The following is a 24067-nucleotide window of genomic DNA, read 5'->3' on the forward strand; positions in this document are numbered from 1 at the left end:
TGTGAAATTAACCCTTGATCACTGATGAAGCTCCGAACACAGGCTGAAAACAACGGTTAAAAAAAGATTGACCACTCGGAAGAAGTGGTAATTATTTCAGATATCACCTATTTCTTTTTCCTGGATAGGTAATGTTAGCATGCATAAATGAACCGGGATAGGTAACTACATTATTAACCAAACGCTAACACAGAGAGACTTGACATGGTCTGAAATCCAGCAGCTTGCTTGCATCAGAGATTACTAACCTTTCTGTTAGAACGGGCTCGTCCCCTGGAGGGGATTTGGGGCCATGGAGGGAAAAGGAAAATACAATTAAAAATGCAGAAATGAGTTGATGCAATCTGCTCTCTGTAAATGATGTTTTATCCTTATGAAATATCACTGAGGGATTTAGAAAAAATGGGAGAGATTGGTGTAAATGTATTGATAGCAGTTTATTTTGCAGATTCAGATTTCCTTTTTTTTGTCCCATAGAGGGGAAATGTACATTATGACCCAAACGTATAGATAGACTAATACAATTTCAGGTAGATAAGGAAGTAGCAGCAGCAGTTTTTGTACAATAAACGATGTGAAACATGTAGAATATAGTGTGGTAACAGCTAGAAAACAGTAGTACAATGATGTGTGTGTGGGTGTGTGTGTACATGGAGACTGTGTTATACTGATATTATTCATCCCCCTATCACCATGCATTATCATCGAGGGGGGAAATGGGACATATTCCCGTTCAGACCTGATGTTCACGACTCGGAGACAAAATGCACGGCCCCGACGAGGCTAGCTGTTCGTATAATTAGCAGTAATTAATGAACAGAAAGCCAAGACTCGTTTGTATTTTAAATGATCTTAAATGATCCCATTAGCACTTGTCATAGTCCTGTACACTAAACAGCGTGAGTTCAATTAGATTTTGTCATATTAAAGTGGTTTCACGATGCCACATTTAAAGTCTTATCCAGTTGTGGTTTTTTTCCCCCAAATTATCTGCAAGATGGCTTCAACAAATCTCTCCATACGGTCTCATGCGGGCCCCGAAGTCACAAACACTCTGCTGCATTTCTCTCTTATAAGAAGGTGTTTAGTGCGGCGTATTATATTGGGTATCTTGGCTAAACCACAACTGCCTACCTCTTATCCCTAACTGTGCGTGCATGACAGCATGCATACAATAAAATATGTACCCTGTCTTGTACATTTCATTCCCTGGTGCTGAACGGACAAGGGAGGAGGACAGAGAGGAGAAATAAAGTGCCATAATGAATCTAAGGGGCATAATTCATTCTGATCAAACGCACTCAGGGATGAGTCATGCTCCGGTGAACCCTTCTGACCACTGATGGGTCTACAGCAGAGAAGAGGATGAGGCGGGATTGACGAGCGCACATAAATTCTAATTATTCCCAATGTATGCGATCCTGCAAATGGCCGTCCTCGCAGTGGTGGCCCGGCGATGGTTTTTCTCTAACAAACCCACCCCTCCCCTTTCTCAAAATGTCCCCCCTTAGACTTTTTTATGAAGAGCTCTGGCTGTAAACCTGGGACAGGAGCTATAGAGCAGAAGGGATGAAAGCAGCGGGTCGTGTAGTCGGTACAGCAGGGAGAAAAACACAGTGGTGCCGGGGAAAGAAAAGGTACGATGATCAATTAATCCAGGCAGTAATTGGATGAGTGTGTATGTAAAGCGGTAATGCTGTAATGAAAGTCATCCATTGTGCACGCTCTCTCCCTGGCCGGTGAACCATCCCCCTCATCATCCTCTGAATCTCAGGTGCTTAGCCATGCAAATCTGTCTGACAGCCCAGTACATCTCTGTCTGCCTAATTGGACAGTATAGAGTTGTTTATGGGTATTGCAGACATTTAGGACTCAGTTGGGGGCTGCTCAAAAATCATTAGCGAACGGCCCCTGTTACTGGACTGTCAGCTTCACTTCACCGACGTCAAAGCACCGCCATAAAAAAATGTTTATCTCTGTCAACAAGGAGAAAGGCTCCTTTTAAATGGAACAGTATACTTGCTGAACATTCAAACATGTTATGAAATGAGAGTATGTGGATGCTAGCAGCTTGTTATATCAGTCCCACTGCTAGTTTTTTATGTGTAGGCAAGGTGTTTTTTCTTAATTAGAAAAGCAATCCGTCTGTAGGGTTTGCAGTGGTGGATATTAACTCATACCTGTAAGGAAAGGTGTAAAAATATCACGTATTTTTCCTATTATTGAGTTTTAGTCCGTCATACCCTCAATACTTTTGGAGGTAGGAAGATTTTAAGCTTCTATCACCAACATTTGGTATAAGAAACAAGCAGTTTATCATCTTTCAGCTTGTTGTTTTGGTTCGCTGTCCTTCACTGTTACTGTTTCCAGTTGCTTCTTAAAGGTCAGCTATTTCAGGTCAGTGGCTCTAAGGGCCTCAACATTAACAGCAGGCACAGTTAGAGACTAGATGGTAAGTTAAATGGAGAATTGAGCTGCCAGATATTTCCATAAGGAGTTGGTAGAGACCAAAACGGAGCTTAAAGGAGCGTTTTTAATGGAAAACAACAACTAATAATGTTGTTTTGTAACAACTGGACACATACATAAGCGACTTTTAGCTGCAAAAATGTTCCATATGACCCCAAAATGTGATGTCATTGTTGCGTTTTCAGTCCAAAAGGAGAAAAAAACAACAAAAATCCTATTTTAAGAACCTTTTTCCTATTTTTCATCCACATATAATGTTCATAAACTAAAGTAATTGTATTGTTGAAATCAATAAACTAAATAAGTAATTGGTTAGATCATTAGTTGATCATTTGAAATAAATATCTGGGGTCTATTTTTGAACATTTGGGTGTTTTCTGTGTTATTCTTTGGCTGATTTGTGAGACCCAATATAAATAAATGTGTCAAAATGGGAGCAGCACATGGCGAGACACCCTGGCATATGTTCTGTAGTGCGAGTCAAACTTCAAAAATGCTGAATCAATTCTCATAATACAACGCAGCCGCTTCTATCATTAGTCTTTCTCTGCCTGTTAAATGCCCTCGTCTTTCTAACTCCATTTACTGTCGTTTCTGTCAATTATCTGAGGTCTCAAACCTGAAATAACCTCATAGCATCATCAGACTCTGTAGTAATCTCCATGACGTTTTAACTGATCCTTTAATAACAATTTTCATAATCAGTAAGTAGATTAAGACATTCATCATGCAAACATTACAAACATTTGCTGGTTCCAGCTTCTAAATTGGGAATACTTTCGGGCCTTTTCTGAATGTTGTTAATGACTGTTAATAGAATATATGACAAAACAAGCCATTTCAATATGTCACCCCTAGGCAATTGGGGGTTTTGATGGGTATAATAACTATTTTGTGACGTTTTATAGACAAAGAAATGAGTCAATTAATTGGAAAAATAACCGACAGATTAATTAAACATAATAATAATTTGTTCCAGGCTTAATTGGTTCTATTTAAAATCACACTTTATCAAAGAACTAAGGGAAGAAAATCTCCAAAATGGCTCTAAAATAATGAAGTTGAATGTAGTAGTTTGTCCTTTTCACTTGGATATTGTATATTTGTACTTGCTACGTCTCTGTTTTCGTTACATGCCAAGGAACTATGGATTTAAATAAGCTTTTTAGATCATTTTAGTGTTTTTACATGCTGTATTTTAAACTTATGTTCATTCATTTTCCCTGTCCCATCAAGTTAAATACAAATAAAGACCTTTTTGAGCATTTCAGCATGGAAACATGTCACAGTAGAGGCACAAAATGAAAATATATACCTGAAAATGAACATAACAGGTCTTAAAACACAAGTGAAGCAAGTCTCTAGTGAAACCACAACCAATCCAATTCCCTTTCATCACTATGTCCTCTGTTCTTTACATTAAATTATTGCATTTGATGTAAAGGTAATCAGACAGTAATCAGATTTTCTTACTTTTATGTTGTGATACATACACTAGGTTACTGATAATCTGCAAATGAACAAATGAATACACATGTTAAATAAATAAACACAACATTTTGAGCATCCCACATTTGGTTTAGTGCACTAACATCTCCACCAATGCTTCAGTTTGCACCAAAAAGTCCCCCGTTCTCCATCTCGCTGCCCTCTGAGCTCCCACTGGCTCCAAACACAAGCTGCGGGTCGGGCTTATGAATGTTCAAAACTGAAGGCACTCTGATTTGCATGGCTGAACACGGCGAGGCAGGGGAACAGGTCAGAGGGAGTCCAGAGACACGAGCTTTTAGAGGGATGAGGCTGCGCCGGGCTGCGTGGAGGTGATGTGCTCATTGCTCTGATGTGACCTCACACACGGCGTGAACAAAAGAGGAGCTGCAGGGCTGAGCTGAGATCACACACCTCGCAGAACGCCTGGCGATACAGTAGTGGTAAACATTACAGAACATGCAGCGACGACGACTATAGGATGAATCATCAACGTTATTTATTAGCGTTCATTAACACAAAGCCATTTCAAAGACAAACCTCCAGCCAACCGTAATGGCCGTGTCATCAAGCGGTCTTCCATTTTTTCTTTTGCAGAGGGACTGTTTCATCATTGCACGATTGATCGAAGTGACCACAGAAGAAGACTTTCCGCAGTAGGCAAAAAGCTGGTGACAAGACAAGGGTAAATTCAGAAGGTGGTCTCTCGTTCCCCTCCTTTTTTCTCTGGCTCTTTAAACCTCTCCATCTTTATAGCCGAACCAATCAATGGCAAACCAGTGTCTATTGTCTGTTCTGTGCTCAGGCCACTGCCCTCCACCAGCACCCCCCATTACAGAAATGTTTCTTCCCATCAGTGCCTTTACTTATCACTTCCCGGGTGACATTGAACTTCCTATGCCCCGGCCGCCGAGACACATCTCTGAACTCACACAATTACTCTTCATCCCCACTAACAATTTAGTAATGAAGTATTGATTTCCAGATTCCTCTCTTATGGATGATATTAGATTTTGTTTGATAAACTGTGCCTGGGCCTCTAATCTGCACTGTCCCTTTTCCCACTGTCTGTAAAACAAAGTGCCACTGGAGAGATAATGACCAGGGAACATCGATGAACTCATTTCATCAATTTGTAACACTTGACAATGAAAAAGGGCAGGCATTTTTCAAGCAGCAATGTCAAAGTTTATTGCTCTGGGTACGGTCTTATTGGAAGCCAGACATCTTGAGCAGCGTTCAGCTCTAATTTATGGGCCCCAGTGTGCCAGTTACTTTTAAAGGAAATGTTTGGATACTGGGAGGATATTAGTGTTGCACCTGGGTTGTCTGATTTCCACAGCCACCGGGGATTCATGTGTCATGTTAGACAATATAAAAACAGCAGAGGAGAGGCTGAAACTCCGGCTATTTGCAATGCAAAGAAACTGCAGTTTAGGGCATAAATCATGCTGAGGTGTTACATGCATGTCACACATCCACTGATGTAGGAGGCACATAAATACTCGAATACTAATGCATTCTGGCTAAACTTATTCACACAGCGTCAAATGCATCATCACTGACAATAGGTACAGATTCGGATTTAATCTATATTCATTTTTGTTTTAGATGCATCTTGCGTCAAACAAAGGGATTGCAGACTGTGCATGTGTAAATCTCTTTGTGTGTCCGTGGTCGTTATTTCATATTATTTAAGTGTTGGTGATAGTCTGTTGCTCTAGTGGTGCAGTAATGAGTCCTAATACCCAGAAAAAATACATAGCATTTTACCACGTCCGGTTCCTTCAATTCGAAGTCAATGGTATTTTAAACGTGTTTGTGGTTAGAAACCTGAAATATGTTCCCGGTTAACACAAACGCGTGAATATCCAAAGTTTTACGTGACTACATAAACTACTTATCGTCATCACACCGACGTTAGCTTAGCGGGGGTGAGGCGCAGCCATGTGACCGTGAGTTGTCCAGCAGTGGCTCAGTCAGTAGGGGCTTGGACTGGGAATCGTAGGGTCGCCGGTTCAAGTCCCCGAACAGACTTGAAATATGGAAAGTGGACTGCTACTTGGAGAGGTCCCAGTTCACCTCCTAGGCCCTGCTGTGGTGCCATTGAGCAAGGCACCGGACACCTCCAATCCCCCCCTCCCCATTGCTCCCCGGGCGCTGTACGATAGCTGCCCACTGCTCCTAGGATGGGTTAAATGCAGAGGACCAATTTCACTGTGTGTGTCTGCTGTGTATGTGACTGATAAAGAGGGTTTCATCCTCCGATTCTATCTATTAGTTTATAACATATTTCTAGCTTTGAATTGATTATCCTCAATTCATATCTAGTGGTAATTGTAGCATGCTAACACACAAAACCAAGACAGTGAACATATTAAACATTAGACCTGAAAATCAGCCTGTTAGCGTTTTAATCATTAGCATGTTGCAACGCTAGCAGTTAGCTTAAGGCTTTGTTGTGCCGGGTGCAGCCTCAAATAGGTGCTAAACATGGACCCTAAATCTTGTTTAAACAGACTAAAATTAGTCAGATTTGATCAGCTCTGGGTTAGGGTTGGCTTTATGAAACAGATTAATCCTGGTTTGGTTTGTTAAGACTGGATTTTCACAATAAAAGTCTAAATGGTTTCACTTTATCACATTTCCTCCAGTATATGCGAAGCTGCTTAACCTTTGCAAATCCAAACAGATATACATTGAGAAGTCCCTGTGTTTGGGTGATGGGTGAAGAAACACTGCAGAAGTGTTGCCTCTTATTGAGTTTATCTTTCCAAATATCTCACAGACACCTTTACATGAATCATCCAACCATTTGTAGACTTTCGAACGTGTGTTTTAGCATTAAATGTATATATGTACTGCATCTCCATATGCTAAATAACCCCAGTGTCTTCTTTATGTGTGCTCCTGCACAAACAATTTATCTGGTGCAAAGTCAAATCATTTATTCCCCCTCATTCATCCAGATAGAATGAGAGACCCGAGGAACAACAGCCAATTTAGACTGAAAATCCCAGTTCAGCTCAGGGTAATCTGATTTCTCTGCTCCCCAGAAATCTACATGTATAGTGCTTATCAACTGGATTACTGGCAGGTAGGAAGAATAACCCAATTTGAGGTTACTTGTTTCTCTGTGTGTAGTATTCAGTGTCACATTGTATTAGAAGAGGAGGGCTATTGCTTTGTGGGGTGGATGCGTTACCTCGTCGCTCCTCCCTGCACAGATCTGGCTGCTCCTTCTTTTGTATGTTGCTGTTTTGTTTTTTGCCTTAATCCACCACATAGAATGAATGTAAATGTACTGCAATCAGATAATGGCTTTATGGGATGTATTTAAATAGAAAATACAGGTCATGGCATAACCACTTTTTATGCAAGGGACTATAAATGCATCTCCATTAACCAGTCTGCATGCACATTTTCAATTGGTGCATAACAAAACCCAGTGAAATGCAGAAAAATTCAAAACAATATCTAAATATTGTTTCTAAAGGTGTACTGTCAAGGCAAAAAGTGAAGTCAATAAATCATGACATTAAAGAAGCATCAACGCCTAACAAGTATTTTCATTGTTTACATCATTTCTTATCCCTCATATTAATACATGAAACAAGCAGAAATGTTCTATTTCCTTTCAGTTGCATGCGGTTTTTCAGAGTTTAAGGTTCAAATAGATTTTAAAATTGCGTCATCTTGTTGCTGGTTGCTTCTGTAAAGGTAAAATAGTCCTCCAGCTGGGGAAATTGCATAACCGCCTAATGGTGGTGGATGGAAGGAGGAGTTTTTTCATTATTATATACATTTTAATTATTTTATTATTTGATGACAACTGTTTTTCATCAACAGTTTTTTATTTCTTTCTTTTTTCTTAGTTTCTTGAATTTTTATATCGTATTATTTACATTTTTTCAGAACCAAATGGCAAATGTTAGCAAGCTGAAATACAAAACTAAGACAGTATATAGTATGTGCATGTATGAGTGGGGATGCAACCGTTTATCGTCAACTCATTTTTGTTTCGATCTTTTATTTCTTTGATTTTTTAAATTGTATTTATTATTGTTTGGATACTTTTGTGATGATGTAACATGTTGCAATGTTGAATGTCAGGTATTCAAACCCCTCACTCACTCAATAGAATTACAATTAAACATCTGGGTGTAAGCTTGACTTCGGTCTGTCTTCTTTCTCTTTACCAGGCGCATGGTGAATGGTTTCCCGGAGTGGTGACAGCTCCTGCATGTGGTCCCACTCTGATCCCAGCATGGGCTACAGAGGGGGCTCATCGCAGACCCCCGCCCACATCTGCAGATATTAAACAGGGTCGCCTATGGGTTGTGGTAACGGATGACCACCGTCCACGTACCCTCATCGCCACAGAGGTCAATCTCCCTGGAACCAGAACTGCTCTCCCTCCAAGGTGATTATTGATAAAGGGTGACACGCCAATGTAGACACAGGAGAAATTATACTCCGGGGCCAATCACGTCTCCTCTCTTGTTTCTGGAGACGGAGACCTTGCCTAATGTATAAATACTGTGGTGGGACACTATTCCCATACCGACTGAGTGACTATAAAAGAAACGGAGTGGAAACCATCAGGGATGCAGGGAGCCATGTCAGTTTCCTTTAGACACAGTCCTCTTAATATCTTTTAAAGGAAACAATCATCTTTCCTCATGAACCAAAATGTCCTATAGCAGCCAAGGTCAAGCACGCCGAGCTCACACAGACACACACAGACACACAACCACAGTAAATGCATCATGTGTTCAACTGTGCATTATGTCCTCTCATTCCCCCTCTGTCTGCTGTGTCTCCATCTCAAGGTGCTGAAAGGCAGATGCTCCAAATGAGTTTCTCATAAAAGCGGTGGGTAGATGTATCACATTAACATCTTAATATAACCTACAGGCAGGTCTGTTTGTATCTGAAAAACTAGACCTTTGTATTAGTTATAACATGTTTAGACCGGAGGGTTAATTAACTTTATTGGCAGATTAAACACAAGGAAGCAATGGTTTCTAACAAACATAAAGACATGTGTAATTATGTATTTGTCATTTGCTTTAATGTCATTTAAGAGGCATTAATGTCTGGTTGATACTGAGTTTAATATCATTATTTAAGTTGAATAAATTATTTCATGTCGGTATATAAATGTGGTCAGTTTATTCATGTATTTTAAAATAAATGTATGGTTTGCTTTAGCTTAATTTTCAGGGGAATAAACACTCAACACGTATGTTTACACACTAATAAACACAAATAAGTCTTATAATACTCTAAAAAATCTCTCCCATTTATTAACTGTTTTATACGGCTTATAAATGCTAAGTAATGGACTGTGGTGCAATCATATTTAAAGACAATCTAATGGTGTTGAATGTCTTATAAAGCACATTACCTTTGGAAATAATTAAACTGTTTTCCTATATAGCTGCAGAAAAGTGACTAGATAATGTCCTCGGTGACATTGTACGTATACTGCACTGTAGCTTGTTGATTAGAACTGTAAGAGGTGGAAACTCAGGAAAAAACAGTTGCTTAGGAGGTGCCATGTCCCACCAATCACTCTCCCTTTCTAAAGGGGCTCCAATGGCACCTGAGGGGGAATCTCATGGCTGTCATCCCAGAAAGCCTGCCGCACTGATGCCTGCTTACCATCTGCTCCCCATATGAGCAAAAACAGGCAATTGTCTCAGAGAAGGCACCTCAATCACGCTGTCATCCAACTAATATACTTTAACATGTTTTTCAGGTAGATTTGGACAACATCTTGGTAGAATCTGCAGCGCTGGAAGCCCCTATTTGGCTCGTGGAGATAACAGTAAATGATTGTGTGTGTGTGTGTGTGTGTGTGTGTGTGTGTGTGTGTGTGTGTGTGTGTGTGTGTGTGTGTGTGTGTGTGTGTGTGTGTGTGTGTGTGTGTGTGTGTGTGTGTTTGAAATGTATATCATAGCCTTGCCCTGTCTCAGCATGGACTTGGCATCTGACAGCGAAAAAAGCCGAACAGTGGGACCCTGTCAGTGTTACACTTCCTGTAAATAACCCCACCATGCCTTTGGTTTTATCATTCCCTGCAAATGATTCCGGGGCCCCTCCAGAGTCGACAAGAAATAGCATTATTTTATGGCATGAAAAAAAAAGAGGAGATAAAAAGAGGAGCCAGGCAAGAGAAAAAGGGAGATGGGGCTAAAAAAGGTCCTTCAGGGAACATGGTGTAAATGAAGTTCCAGGAATGACACAGGCGAGCAATGAGGCGTGGATGGAAAATATACGCTGCACATCATCGGATAGAGATGCCAGTGAAAATGGCTTCATTGAAGTGTCAGCCCTCATCCATCAATCAATCATCCGCAAGAAACAATAACGCTGCGGCGATGGGGCAGCTTTTATGGGGCTTACTCATGGGTATCGGAAACAGCACTTAAGTGTAGTTCTGACACTGGGAGAAAAACAGAGGTGAGGTGCTACTCGGCTTATTCCACATGCAGGTAGAGCAGATAGGAGTGTGTGTATGGGGGGAAGGCTAAATATACAGTGCCCCCCCTGGCAGAAAAGCTCTGGACAGTTTTTTATCTTCACAACAGCAGTGGATTTCAAGAGAACGAAACAAGACTGATGGTCTGTTTGAATTGCATGTTTTATATTATACATAGTTTCAGATGCTTAGTATGTGGAATTTCTGTAGGGGGGAATAGGCCTGCTGTATAGCCTGCTAAATAAGCAAACATTTAGTATGAGATTTTAGTTTATTTTTCCTTAAAATGTATTGTGTCTCTTCAGATGGTTCAATGGCAAACTGCAAGGCAGGCAATTTGAATAATAAACCTTTGGATAAAATATTTGCGTAGAAATGCGTGTACCAGCTCAAATACAAAATACAATAGAGGGACATATTTAACACAAACATATATATATATATATATATATATATATATATATAATTATATTGTAATGACCTTGAAATATTGATGGAAAACCTTCAAAACTCAAAATACTGATGAGCAATTTTCATTCATTGGTTGGTTCGACGCTAACGTGTGAACAACGTCTTTCGGGTAATAGCTTATTTAATCGTTAATTAAGTAGGCGGTAAGAACTTAATACACTTACAAGCAGTATGTCAATTTGAATAAAATAACAAGAGTCAACAGCTATGCTAGCAGCTCTATGAGGCTGTACCACTGCCTGGCGTTCAAGCTAAATGCTAACATCAGCCATGGTTAGTGTGTAATATGGAACACATTCACAAGCAGTATGTTAGTTTGCAGTATGTACGTTTTTTGTAATATTAGTTTGTGTTTCAAACACAAAAACAACAAATCTACAGCTATGCTAGCAGCTCCGAGAGGCTGTACTGAGGCCTAGCCATGCTATTAGCTAAACGTTAACATCGGAATGCTAACATGATCACATGACAATGCTAACATGATGATGATAAGGAGAAATGTAAACCATGTGCTTTCATTATATTAACGTATAACGTTTGGTATTTAGCATTAAAAACAAAGCACAGCTGAGGTTGTAGAGGTCAGCAGATGATAATTAAGGAGAGTTTAAATGATCGTGAATTCATCCTGAAGGGACCATAAATGTGTGAGCCTAATGTCATGTCAATCCATCAGATAGTTGCTGAAACATTTTGTCCAAAACCAGAATATGTCTGCTAGAGGAAATGTGGGAAAAGGCTAAAGGCAGTAGGCTTCATCCTCTGGGGACCATGAATGTTTGTGCAAAATGTTATGACACTCATCCAATAGTTGCTATCTTAAAAAATATGTGAAGAATACAACAGAGGTCCACATCTTGAATTAAACCAGTTATTTTGCATCTAATTAAACATTTAGTCTTTTACTTTCTCTTCAGGTCATTGTCCCTTTTTTCAGAGATAGGCTGTTTAAGTCCTTTAAGCTGCTTGCTATGGCGTCATATTATAAGCCTATATAATAGCCAATCATTGTATTTACTCACAAATAACCTCAACAGACCACAGGCACTGAAAGTAGAGCAACACATTCTTCAAGACTTCAATAAGCTCAGCCCTCAACCAACATAGAAATAAACAAAAACTGCTAAATGGTCCAACAGTCGCTTTTCCTTTATGTGAGCCCTTTGATTTCCCTAAACCAAGTCTCTTGATGGCTTCTCTGCAACATGAAACATGACACATCATCCATTATTCTGTACATGTGCCTTGCTATCTCAGCCCGCTCCATATGGCCCCTGTTGTCTCCAGACACCCAAATCCCTCTCCTCAGGCCAGGGGCTGTTTTTGTGGGAACCATTACATTGCTCCTCTTCCTCTGAGGAATGGGGTGACGATGATGAGCAATCACAGCCAGAGCAGACTTTCTGCCTCAAATTCTGACAGGATATTCAACAATTGACCGTATCTGCTTTGTTGGCCCAATTGCTAATTCATGCAAGTTGACAATCTGGAGGCAACAATTATGAGTGATGAAAGCAGTGAAAATAAGAGGAGAGAGCACTTAAGGGGACGGAGAATAACATGAAGTTTACTTTTAAAAGGAGGGAGGGAGGTAGGAGATTGTATAGTCATACAACGGGAGGAGAAAAGAGGGTGGAATTACTTAACACAGCCTCTTCTAAAACCAAACACACTGAACAGATGAGTGGATGGCAATGCAAGCATAAAATGCCATTTGTGTAGAGTTGAAACGGCTGCTGTGTGAATCTTTATCACACGAAACCTAATGTGACGAGAGAGAAAAAACTTGATAAGGAGCTGTGTGAAGACCTCAGGTGTTTTGTGCCAAAGCATTTTGAGAGGAAAATTCCCAAGTGAATTTGCATGAAACATGGGTATTTTCCATGTCCTTGTCCAGATGCATAATTGGCAATAACACATGGTATTGGGGAATCAAAAATTAAGATGTGGGCAAATAAATAAACAAATCTATTAAATGAATAAAGGCTGTTGCTTGTAGAGGAAGAGGCTGAGGTTTTGAAAATCAGTTTCGTCTGTATGACTATGTCAAATAATGATTTTAGCTTTTTTTTAATAACAGTGATGCAGCTTAATGAAAGGGAAGCCTGCAGTGCCATTCGTCTGCAAGGTATAAAGAGCTAGGTAAAGGTCAGGCCATATTTCAGGCAGAAATACACAAATCTGAATGTTTCTTGAAGCCCCCAAAATTACAGAGAAAAACCAAGAGAGCTAGAAGTAAACAGAGTGCAAATTAAAATTCTATCTTTGCCTATTAAAGGCACTTTTGACATGAAAGAGCGCGCAGCAAGAGTAACAGGATGCATGTCATAAGCTGTTGTCGACTCGCGTTCTCTGCCATGCCTCTGCACTAAGTTTGCCATAGTGTGGGGGAAATATGAGGGTGATGCTAAGTGAAATGCTCATTTTGCGTTTGTGATTACCAAGGCCCATGGGCGATATGCACTAATGTGAGCTAATGCAATAGATTACACAGTGCTGGCCCAGGGGAACAGACAGCAAACAGATGTGGTCTACTCAAAAAGGGAGGAGGGGTAAGGAAAAAAATAACATCAAAGTTTAAAGTGTTCAATGTGCTGAAGATTGTCCCTTGCAATTTGTTGTTTACAGAATGCACAGCCGTGATAGGTTCTGTCAGGCATTTCGTGTACAGATACGGGGAAATTCAACAATAGTGCTTTCATGTCTTGAAGATGTAGAAACTTTATTTTCCAAAGGGTAAAAGTGCACCGAATCCCAAAGCACTAGGCCATCAGGTGTTGCCTTTCTTAGCTGATAGGCAACACCTGTGTGACATCACCAATTAGGGTGTGGCCACAGGCGCAGTCGGTATGGTAGTTTAAAAACAAAGACATCTGCGTTTTGTTTCTCCTGGGTAGAAAGGTGTACTTTTGAGACAGATGTTTGTATTTTAAGGTCTTTGTATCAAGGCTAATAATCACTCCTTTATTTGTTATTTAGTAATGTTATTTATTCTCACCTGGCCACAATAAGCAGACTTGTATCTGACTGAACTACATGCTGTTCAGACTGAACATGCAAGGCTTGGAAATCTGACATGGCTCAAATCTAGACTTTGTAAATACTGCCCTCTAGTGGTCAATGTGGATCATTGAAAGCAAAAGGAATACACGTCCTTTATTCTGTCTCATGTAAATGACTCTCTAAGCCATATTTAAGCACGGTTTGATGCCAAATAATATTATAGGGCAGTTGTGTTGTCCTGGAGGTGTAGCGTACATTATTTCCTGTTATGGACTTTGAATCTGAAATGGTAATCAAATGGAACAAATGTGTGCATATTGCAGTGCATTCATATTCTTAGTAGTTTTCATTAATAACTGTTAACATATAGATGTTGTCTGGAGATGCAAAAGAGTGTACAGTCTAATGTTAATGCATAATAGATTTGGAAGTATACTGGTATGCCAAAGTGGCCGTTTCTGTCAATTCCAAAAGTATTTCAGCAACAGAGGTGTGACACACAAACACAGGTGAGTCACATCCAACGGTAGCCTACCAATTAAAGTTTAACTGAATGCATGTAAGGCCTCAAACTGCAGCTGCATCGGTACATTTTGCAGAGGGCTTTACAAGGGTGGAATATTGGGCTGTAGTATGGGGATTTTACTTGGCTGAAAACTTATAGCTAATCAGTGCATTGTAGTTTTGCACAAATCTGAGTCTGGCTTGATTTTTTTACAATTTAGACATAATTTTCATATTTGATACCATTTACAACCTAAATTCATTGTGTGTACCGTGCTGAGTAGATCGCAGCTGACTATCAGTGAAGTAACGCATAAAAACACAGAGCTTTTCGCCTCACTTTATTATTGAAATGTCTCATACAAATCTCAAACAATATTTTCATTTTTACATAAGTACACATGTAATGTGAATTCCAAACAAAACAAAAAGGAATAACTTAACCCAAGCCTTTCAAAGTGGCAAAAATACTAAATTACACAAGACTAAACAGCTTGTATATGATTTAACCTGAGACTTTATGTTCACAGTGTATATTCATCCATTTCTCAACCATCTATATCTCCTCCAAACGAAAGAGATACATCTGCCACCTGATGACTATCCAGGAACAACCGCTGCCTGCAACTTGAAACTAATTAACACTTCATTGCCTGAATAGTGACAAGTCCAAAATAATACAGCATCGCCATTTGATAACAGAAATCCGGAAATTTGGTACATTTTACAGCGTATGGATCTGCGGCACCACTAAAGCAGATGAAAACCGGTTCAAAAGGACAAAGAATAACCACACCATCTGTTCTGTGTTACAGTTAATGGTTCGCCTGAGGAGGCCCCACCAGCAGTGGTTCTGTATTTGGTTCTTTTTCTGTGGTGCCTGACAAACACAGTGACGCCTGACAAACACATGTAGTTATACAAGTCCGTCTAGTTATACTACAAGTCAAAACATCCATCTCTAGTTGGTAACTAGGGGCAGAGGCTCAGCTGACATGATGGCTACAGCAGCTTTACAAAAATAACAGTGTGACAACATGAGGTAGACCACACACACACACACACACACACACACACACACACACACACACACACACACACACACAGGGCCTGGTACTGTGGCCTGTGTGTGAGCCATCAAGCCACTGAACAGAACATCCCCACCCTTCAGTGCCGTAGAAAAAGGAAAAACAATATGATAGTGCTTAATTACCGCCCGGACGTAACAGTAAGTGAACAGAGCAGCAATTTTACACACAATGTACATTACTTACTTTGTATAATTCCTATCCACTGAAAGCTTACAGATATATTTATGTCATCCCACAAAGTGTACTGTTATGTCATAGACACGTACAGGTATCTGAACATTAGTGTGGGTCCAATTTGGATTAAGCAACAGCTTTGAATAGAAACAAATATCACCGTGCACACCTGTGGGTCTTCCAAAGGAGATGACTGGCCCTTTTTTCATTCAAAAAAAGAAAATATACACTAAAGGCCTCAGCCATGAAATGTCAATGCACCACGACGTCCCTCTACTGAAAATAATATTATGTTTGGAGAGCATAAATCATATCTATTTCATCCTCATTTGAACAAATTCTCCAAAAAATGATGGCTCAAATCTAATTATTTTTAAATATTTTCAATTACGACTTTTATACCAGCGCCAGGAAAACTACTCTGGTCAGGGTTCGCAAATCAGAACAAAAAGAAAGCTCTAGTTGTATATGCTTCAAAAACAGTTTTCCACCTTCCACCTCGGAGCCACTTTAGGTGCTTTTGTCAGTGGTCCCGTAGCGCTGGTGAGGGAAAGGGCCTGAGGGCTCTCTCCTCTGGAGGCTGGGCATTGTTGGTAAGTGTTGGTACAGTAGAGTTCTGCCGCCTGAGGAGGAATATGCAATGTTAGCTCTACAGACCGCCAGCATGTGCAGACATAAAAGACGTTGCTTTTCTTGATCCAGCTAACGCCATACATGTACACATAAGACTTTGTGCAATCTACCCTTTATTTTTCGTTCAACTTAATTTTCAATCTGTTTTTTTTAAATATACAGCTATTTATTAAAACATTTCCATGGTGTCTTGTTGTTTTTTTAAAAACTTATTTTGCTTTTATTATTAATACCGTGTGCCTACTTTTTTATACAACCTGTAAATCTACTCTTGCTGTTGTTGGTAATACCGTACATTTCGCCGTTGCAGGACATTCAAAGGACTTCTGATGCATACCTGCTCTGGGGTTGGCCAGCTGACCGGGGTTTCCCGCTGTGCTGTGGTAGAGGGAGGCCAGCTCGTTGGGGGAGTAGGAGCGCAGGAGGTTCATCATGCCCCACTCGGCGTCCAAGCTACCTCCTAAAGCTGCAGACGTCTTCAGAGCCGTCTCGGAGACTGTGGACGGACCGGGCATTTGCGGCATGCTTTTCCTCCCGGGGATGAGCATCCTGTTCCCGGTTGCTCCTCTGAAGCCCCGCATGTCCCCGGGGTCCGTCTCACTGCTGGCCGGGAGCCCCCGGAATTTTAATCTCTTGCTCGAAGGTTCACCAAAATCCATTTGAGGGAGGCTTCCGAACCGGCTGGAGAGGCAGAGCCGGGCAGCATCTGAGTGCCAGATGACGCCGCTCCTCGCCGGGTAACTCCTCTCCCCGATGCCCACCCTCTCCGGGGGGCCTGGACGCTCCATCGTGAACTTGCTGCCCGCGTTTGGTTTCATCATGACCTCTTTGTACCTGGGAGGTTCCTGATGTGTGTCGATGCTGCGCTGGGTTTCCTGGACAGCATCCTTTACGGGTGCACGGATAGGCGAGTGCTTCGGAGGTTCGGGCGTCTTCTCTTGTGGTTTCTTAGGTTGGGGGGGAGGGGATTGGGTTCGACGAGGGTGGCGCCGGTTGATCATCGCAAGAGGAATGACATCTTTCCCTTCGAGCGCAGGGGGGCAGCCTGTGAAGCGTTTTGCTTTCCAACAACCGTTCCTTCTCACGGCGTCTGTCTTGTCTTTGTGCGTGATCTTCTTGTGCATGATCAGAACCTCGGGGTACATGGTCTTATACGCACACAGCGAGCAGGAAATGGTAATGGGTGCATTTTGGGATGCTGCGCCGGCGGGGACGGAGAGAGACACCTTTAAGGACAGATTTAACGGCGCCTCGCAGTGTTCTTCTTTTATCTCCTCCCTTTCCTTCTTCAGGCTCACCGGTACGGGACACTTTACGACCACATCGCCAGTCGGGGAGTACGCAGACTTGGCGGTAATTTTCTCGTACTCAGCATTAATCTGGGTGAGGGGTTTGCCGAGCTTGCTGCTTATGCTTTCAAATCTGTCCTCTGGCATTTCGTTGGTGCACGATCTGGTTCCGGGAACCCAGAGTTTGGAGCTATTGGGAGCGGGACTTTCCTCATTTCCATGTTTTTTACCGTTAGGAGAGGGCGCGGGTCTGCTGGGGATGTCCACTAAGGGTTTGTCCTTGTGGCGGCGATCCAGGTGATACTTCAGTGAAGTCTTCTGGGCCGCAGCGTAGTCGCAGTACGCACACTTGAATGGCTTTTCACCTGAAACAAACAAAGGTACAAACACCTATTTAAAGCATAGTTTAAAATATAAGCCACGTCATTTCTAAATCATGTAGGCAGTATGATTATTGAATCATTGAAATAAACGTACCTGTGTGAGTCCTGAGATGAACTGTGAGGTAGTAGCTCGATCGGAAAGATTTGCCACAATAACTGCACGCTTTTGATCTGACTTTTGATCGCTCAAAACCATCCTCACCTTTGAAAATAGACACAAAGGAAGGAATAAGACAGTATAAATGGACAAAGGGCAGGCGTTATAATCCCTCCCATCAGCAGAGGGAGCACTTGGTAAAGTTCTTTGTCTGAAAAACATCTCCTAAATCCCAAATTAATCATGAGACAGTAATTTCATTTACCTGGACCCAACACTGCTTCATCAAATCCCTCCTCGCAGCCTTCCTCTGCGTGATCGAATGAACCTCCTCTCGACAGCTTCCCTTCCAGAGAGGAAGTGGGACTCTCCCCGCCCCCTCGCTCTCGCTTGTGGACCCGGGAGTGGAGAACCAACTGGTGGTAGGTCCTGAAAGTCCTCTGACATTCCTCACAGGTGGTTGGCCTTTCTTTGTGTTTGTCTTTTTGCATCAGAGACCTCCGCTTCGGCGCTGGGTTCTCCGCTACAGACTGAGACGGGAGCTCCTTCCCAAGGCCTTCTTTGGTGGCTTTGTCTCCTTGTCCCTCAGACCAAATATTATTCAACTCCTCCTTATCAGAGCCGCATTCCTCATTGTCTGTGCTGGCTTCCTGGCCCATATCTTTAATATTATTGGGGCCAGCGGCTATCTTGCCCTTTGTTGCGAGCTGCCAGGCCTGATACGTGTTGAATGGATCCAGCTGGGGAATCCACTTCGATGATCTCTCTGTATTTCCTAAAGAGCGAGGCACGAGGTCCAGACCGCGAAGAAATGTCTCCTGCTCGGCAGAAGCGTCTTCCATGTTCTCTTCGTCTTTATCCTTGCCCGGCTCCACCTCTCGATTGTGTACCTTGCTGTGTTCAGCCAAACTGTCGTGGTCGGGGAAGAAAAAGCCGCAAACCATGCACATTTTGTAAACAGTGCTCACAGGTTCTGGAGGAGGGCCTTGGACGATACCATTGACAGTGGCGGGGGTCTCCAGATCTTGCTGGGCCTTGCTTTTTGCTCCTGGCTTCACGTGCATCTTCATGTGGTTCTTCAGGAACCACGGCTCTCTAAACCGCCGTCCACAGAAGCTGCAGCAGTAAGTAAAGTAGTCCTTGTGCTTCCTCATGTGGGCCTCGAGCTCGTTGGCATCCTGCGACACCTGTCCGCACACTATGCAGCTGTGGACCTCCTCTTCCTCGGCGGGGATGCTGCTGTGTTTGGACCGGGGTCTCTCTCCTGGCATCCTGAACTCTGCCTCGACTCTGAGCACCGCCGGCTCAGAGAAGGTGCTGGGGTGCTGTGTCAGCACGTGGGGTCCCAGCTCGTCCTGGTGGGTGAACGTCTGATCGCAGAACATACAAGATAGTGGCACACTTCCTCCTGATTGCAAAACCGCCTTCTCGGAGTATGTGGTGTGTGGTGTCATGCTGGAGCCAGGCCCTGGGGTGCTTGCATTACCAAGAAGAATATATTGAGCAAGTCCATCGGGGCTCTCCACAAACGGTGACAGAGAGTGAGTCGGCATTTTCCTCTGAAGGGGCGACGCTGTACACACTGTCAGGGTTATTAGGAACCTGAAACAAAAGGAAAAGTATCTTTAGACTCTGTGGAATATCCAAACAGAATCAGGTAGCTGCTACTAAACATGAGATTGACTATGTTTAAAATGGACAGAGTACGGTCTAACTCGAACATGAAACAGGAAATGTATCTCTTTAGCAATCAACTGCATAGACAACTTGTTTCCTCTCCGTTCAGGTCAGTGATAAAAAAATCAGACATGGTTTTTTATTGCTCACAAGTATCTTCTTTACTTATTAACTTTCTTTGGTATGAAGAAGAATTTGACACATAAACTCTTAAGTGTTAACGAGTACGTATGTCGAAAGTATCAGGAAAAAAACTACATAGTATATCAAAACAAGTCATGGTATATTGAGTAGAAAATATCAGAACTCTCATACCGTTGACGCTGTAAGCTACATTTGTTTTTCAAAATAAGAGTCGATGATAGTCACGATAAAATGTTAAAGAAAAATGAATAAAAGTGTTCAAACTTAAAAATATATAGTATACTTTAGCCTTTCCTGGACAATAAGAAACGTTTACTAAATTTGACAACTCGTTTTTTTTGTTTTTAATTACACCAAATAAAATATTGGCCCGTAACAACATTTAAGGAACAGTCAAAACATCTAAGATGAAAATGCTTTTGACTGGCCTACAACGCTTGGCTGCCTTGGGATCTGACACATTGTCAATCATAAGGAAGCTCTAAGGAGTGAATAACCTTACATTTTCCTTTGTTTCACTACTGAACACTTCCTTGTTTCTGTTATAGAAGCTCTTTTTCTTTGTATAGTGATAACTGATTACGCAGACAGTAGAAAGTGGAAAAATGCACATCAACCTCTATGTTCGTTTGGCACAAGGGTGGAGCGACTGGTAGAGCAAGTTCAAATAACACAGGTTTTAAAAAGGACAACAGCTAAACTCTAGAGTCACATTAACCATTATTTACTCTTTACTTAATTTAGACGTACATTGAATAAGTATTATAGGTAATAGTAACACCTGGGGAAAGTAGTTGCTAATTAATTGCTAGTTGTTTTTATTAAACAACCCGTATCTCCTCGATAAACTTCTGCATACTGGCAGGGGTGTCATGCAACTAAATACAGTAAAAAATGAAGGTACCCGTACTTTACATGACTAGTACTCTATACTTCTACTTCCCTACATTTTGTTGGCCAGTGTTGTAATGTACCTTTTACTCCACTACATGTATTTAACATATTAAGTTGCTTTGCAGTTTTAGTTTAATAAAACCCCCATGATATATTATTATAGGTTAGGCTAAAACCCCACCTTACGAGGTACAACAGTGAAGTGATAAACATATCAATGCACCATTAATTAAACAATGTATTTATAGCTGCTGTTTTTTAAAGTACTGTTGCTTTTTCTACTTTTGGTATTTTTCTAATGTTTGTACTTTTTCTTACTGTTACGCAAGTTCAAGTTTGAATGCAGAACACTGTAATATTAATGTTTACTTAAGTAATCAATCCAACTTCTTCCACCTCTACTGGTTTCAGAGGTGGGATGTAACCAAGTACTGGACTTGAGTTGAGTTCAATTTCGACATACCTATTTCCATTTTATGCTACTTCTGGGAGTAAATTCCCAAAGTAATTCAAACTAGCTGCACCTTTACCAGCTTTGATAACACTTTAATGATCAATCAAAACATATACTATATATCATTTTGAAATGGACTACTCTACTTAATAAGTACTTTTGGTACTTAAAGTGTACTTTATGCAAATACTGTTGTACTTTTCACAGAGTATTCCTGCACTCTTTACTTTAACTCAAGTACGTTTCCTTCCTCTGCAATCTTTAACCATTATTACTTCGCCTTGTTGAACTTTTGACTTACCCCAGGTGCGACCGTGCTACTGTCGATAATGACCCAGTGTGAAGTTGTTTTTTTTTTAAAGAGCACGCATGCTTTGTGTGAGGCAGCGTTAGCCACCTTGTTATTCGAGTGAGCACAGCCCTCGTTAACTCCACTAGTTTGCACGGGGGTGGGGGATGCTCAGTCGCTTTAACATAAAACCCTTTTAAGTTGAATTAAATGAGTCCAAAGTCTGTTAAGCTTTGTTGCTACTACATGTCTATGTGTGCATAATAAGCAGAACACGAGGGAGACGTCTTGTTAAACGGTAGCGATAAATATACCAATACAGGCTGATTTCGTCACAGAATACGCGTTACATTGCTCTTAGAAACTCGTATCAATCGCGAGGATTTCATGACAACAAATGAAGGATACATTGTGTACTTACGTTGTTGCTTATTCATTTGTTTAACGCGTTTTCTGAAACTAAAACCTCGGTTAAAGTCAACGTAACCACGACAACGTTACAAAAACCGACTCGAATCCTCCCTAAACGTTAGCACACACTGTCTGTCGAGCAAACTGCAGAAAGTCACCAAACAATACCTTACCAAGTGAGAATTTCCGGATTAATAATGACACTGATACTACGAGCACACTCAATTCAGGAGTTCATAGCGAAGTGTGTGACTTCTTGCTTCTTCATTTCACATATAAAACGCCTTTCTTTGTTTGTGGGGAAGAGCAGCTCACCTATTGAATTGTTTGAATGTGAATCATATTTGTTCGAGTCCTGCTCCTCACTGTCTGCAGCTGTTGAACTCTGAGGCGCGCTCCCTCCTCTTCCAACGATTCTCACAAGGGGAAGATGGAAGCGCGTTCACGGCTACCCCAAAAACCTATATGGAAGTCACGTGGTCGACAAATAACATAAAAGGGATGAACGTAAATGTAAATAAAGGGAAATCAAATCCTACTTTTTATGAGTTTGCTTATTATTTTAAAGCCAATACAGTAATGAAAAACACTTAAACTGTCAAGCACAAAAATACACTTTATGTAAATAGCCTTTAGCCCTTTGTTGTGTGTACTTAACTTTATTCTCTAGTAGATTTAGATATGCTATTATTGTGTTACGTTTATTCTCATCTTCTTCTGAATGCACCTGTCCGTTTTTAATGTTCCTTTCTTCGTAAACTCTGAAAACCGTGTTGTTTGTACATGCCTTTATCCAATAAAGATCTTAATAATGAAGAAAAAACACACAATGCAAATGAGGGGCAAAACATCCATGCGTGGAACTGATATTACGACATCTTGCTGAAACACCAGATACAGGTATGGCTGTTTTTGACATTTAATCACTGTCATGTGTCTCAAATCACACACAACACAGTTCCATTATACCACACAGTCTTAGTGTGTTTTTCTAACTGTGTTTGACTTTGGCCTACTTCGTATGATAACGCGTCTTAAAGCTACTTTAGTGTGTGTAAACAGTCACTGAATTGGTTTCTCTATGCAGATTACAGCCACCAGCTACACAACAACACTGTTCTTTATGTATAGCTGCAGTGAACCTACCTAAAGTGTAACCCTCCGTCCACGTTCTCACGTCATGCATCAGCCACCATGTGGAGATGGGGGAGGGGTGCCTCAAACTTTTCACAGTTACATGAGGGCTTTTTTCTTCTTTTTTTTGCAGAAGCAGGTTGGTTGAGTCATGATAGTTGTCTGCTGCTTCCCATTTATATACCATGCCCAACATACCTCAAAGTATGAAGGTTGTATGTACAATTTGATTTGTGATGACCCAAACAGTAGTTTTTATAAAGCCATGTATGCAAATGTGTTTGATCTTCAAGAGAGGGGGTGGTTCTCTATAGCCTAGATAGGGGCATGTCCAACCTTATATAAGCTATTCTAACAATTCTATTCACAATACTAAATTATGACAGAGATAACGACATGTTGCATTGACACAAAACAACTTGAAGATGAAAACATTGATAAAGACAATTGGGTGTCACTTGCTAATGTGAAGTTAAATCAAAAGCCCCTCCTCCACCCTGCCAAACAGACACCCGGCATTGATGGTAGTTTAAAGCCATACATTGTATAGTCAATGAGGATATTCAGAAGACTTCAGTGTACATTCATTATTGACACACATACACACACACACACACACACACACACACACACACACACACACACACACACACACACACACACACACACACACACACACACACTCACACACACACACCCTCCCCTAGTGGCAGTAATGTCTCAAAAAAAGAAAACCTTTATCAGTAACCACTCCCAGTTAAGGAACAGTGAACAAAGACAATTTTGTTTTGGCTGGGTTGTTGTCTGATCCTCCCTCTTGTGTAGACGGTGATAGGGCTTTGACTTTAGGCCCATATTAAAAGTAGTTTTGAAATCCTTGCTGTTGCAAAACAGGTCAGACCAATCTGCTGTTCCTTAAACGCAAACTGCTGGTTTGACAAGCAGACGTCCTCATTAATGAAGGCCAGATACCAA

General features: G+C 41.2%; 1 protein-coding gene across 4 annotated transcripts; it reads right to left on the minus strand.

The window, feature by feature from the left end:
• Positions 1-14748: 14748 nt before the first annotated feature.
• znf217 (zinc finger protein 217) lies at positions 14749-23147 on the minus strand. Of its 4 annotated transcripts, none has more exons than XM_063894581.1 (6): positions 23105-23147; positions 22274-22419; positions 18355-19691; positions 18087-18194; positions 16658-17974; positions 14749-16310 (listed from the first exon to the last, which is right to left on the minus strand). In XM_063894581.1, exons 3-6 carry the CDS (start codon positions 19640-19642, stop codon positions 16198-16200), a joined length of 2826 nt encoding a protein of 941 aa, XP_063750651.1. In that variant the 5' UTR covers positions 19643-19691; positions 22274-22419; positions 23105-23147; the 3' UTR covers positions 14749-16197. The 4 variants fall into 4 exon arrangements, with proteins under 4 accessions (XP_063750651.1, XP_063750660.1, XP_063750669.1 ...); XM_063894590.1 differs by having other exon boundaries at positions 22132-22419; positions 23105-23120; XM_063894599.1 differs by lacking the exons at positions 22274-22419; positions 23105-23147 and adding an exon at positions 21969-22094.
• Between the last annotated feature and the right edge of the window lie 920 nt (positions 23148-24067).

This window comes from Eleginops maclovinus, chromosome 1 (assembly GCF_036324505.1).
Source record: "Eleginops maclovinus isolate JMC-PN-2008 ecotype Puerto Natales chromosome 1, JC_Emac_rtc_rv5, whole genome shotgun sequence".
Classification (NCBI taxonomy): Eukaryota; Metazoa; Chordata; class Actinopteri; order Perciformes; family Eleginopidae; genus Eleginops; species Eleginops maclovinus.

Coding starts and splice junctions, on each gene's coding strand:
- znf217 (XM_063894581.1), bottom strand. CDS start 19,642: ATGCCGACTCACTCTCTGTCACCGTTTGTGGAGAGCCCCGATGGACTT. Junction 18,195..18,354: donor TGAAGCAGTGTTGGGTCCAG/GTAAATGAAATT, acceptor CTATTTTCAAAG/GTGAGGATGGTTTTGAGCGA. Junction 17,975..18,086: donor TCATCTCAGGACTCACACAG/GTACGTTTATTT, acceptor TGTTTGTTTCAG/GTGAAAAGCCATTCAAGTGT.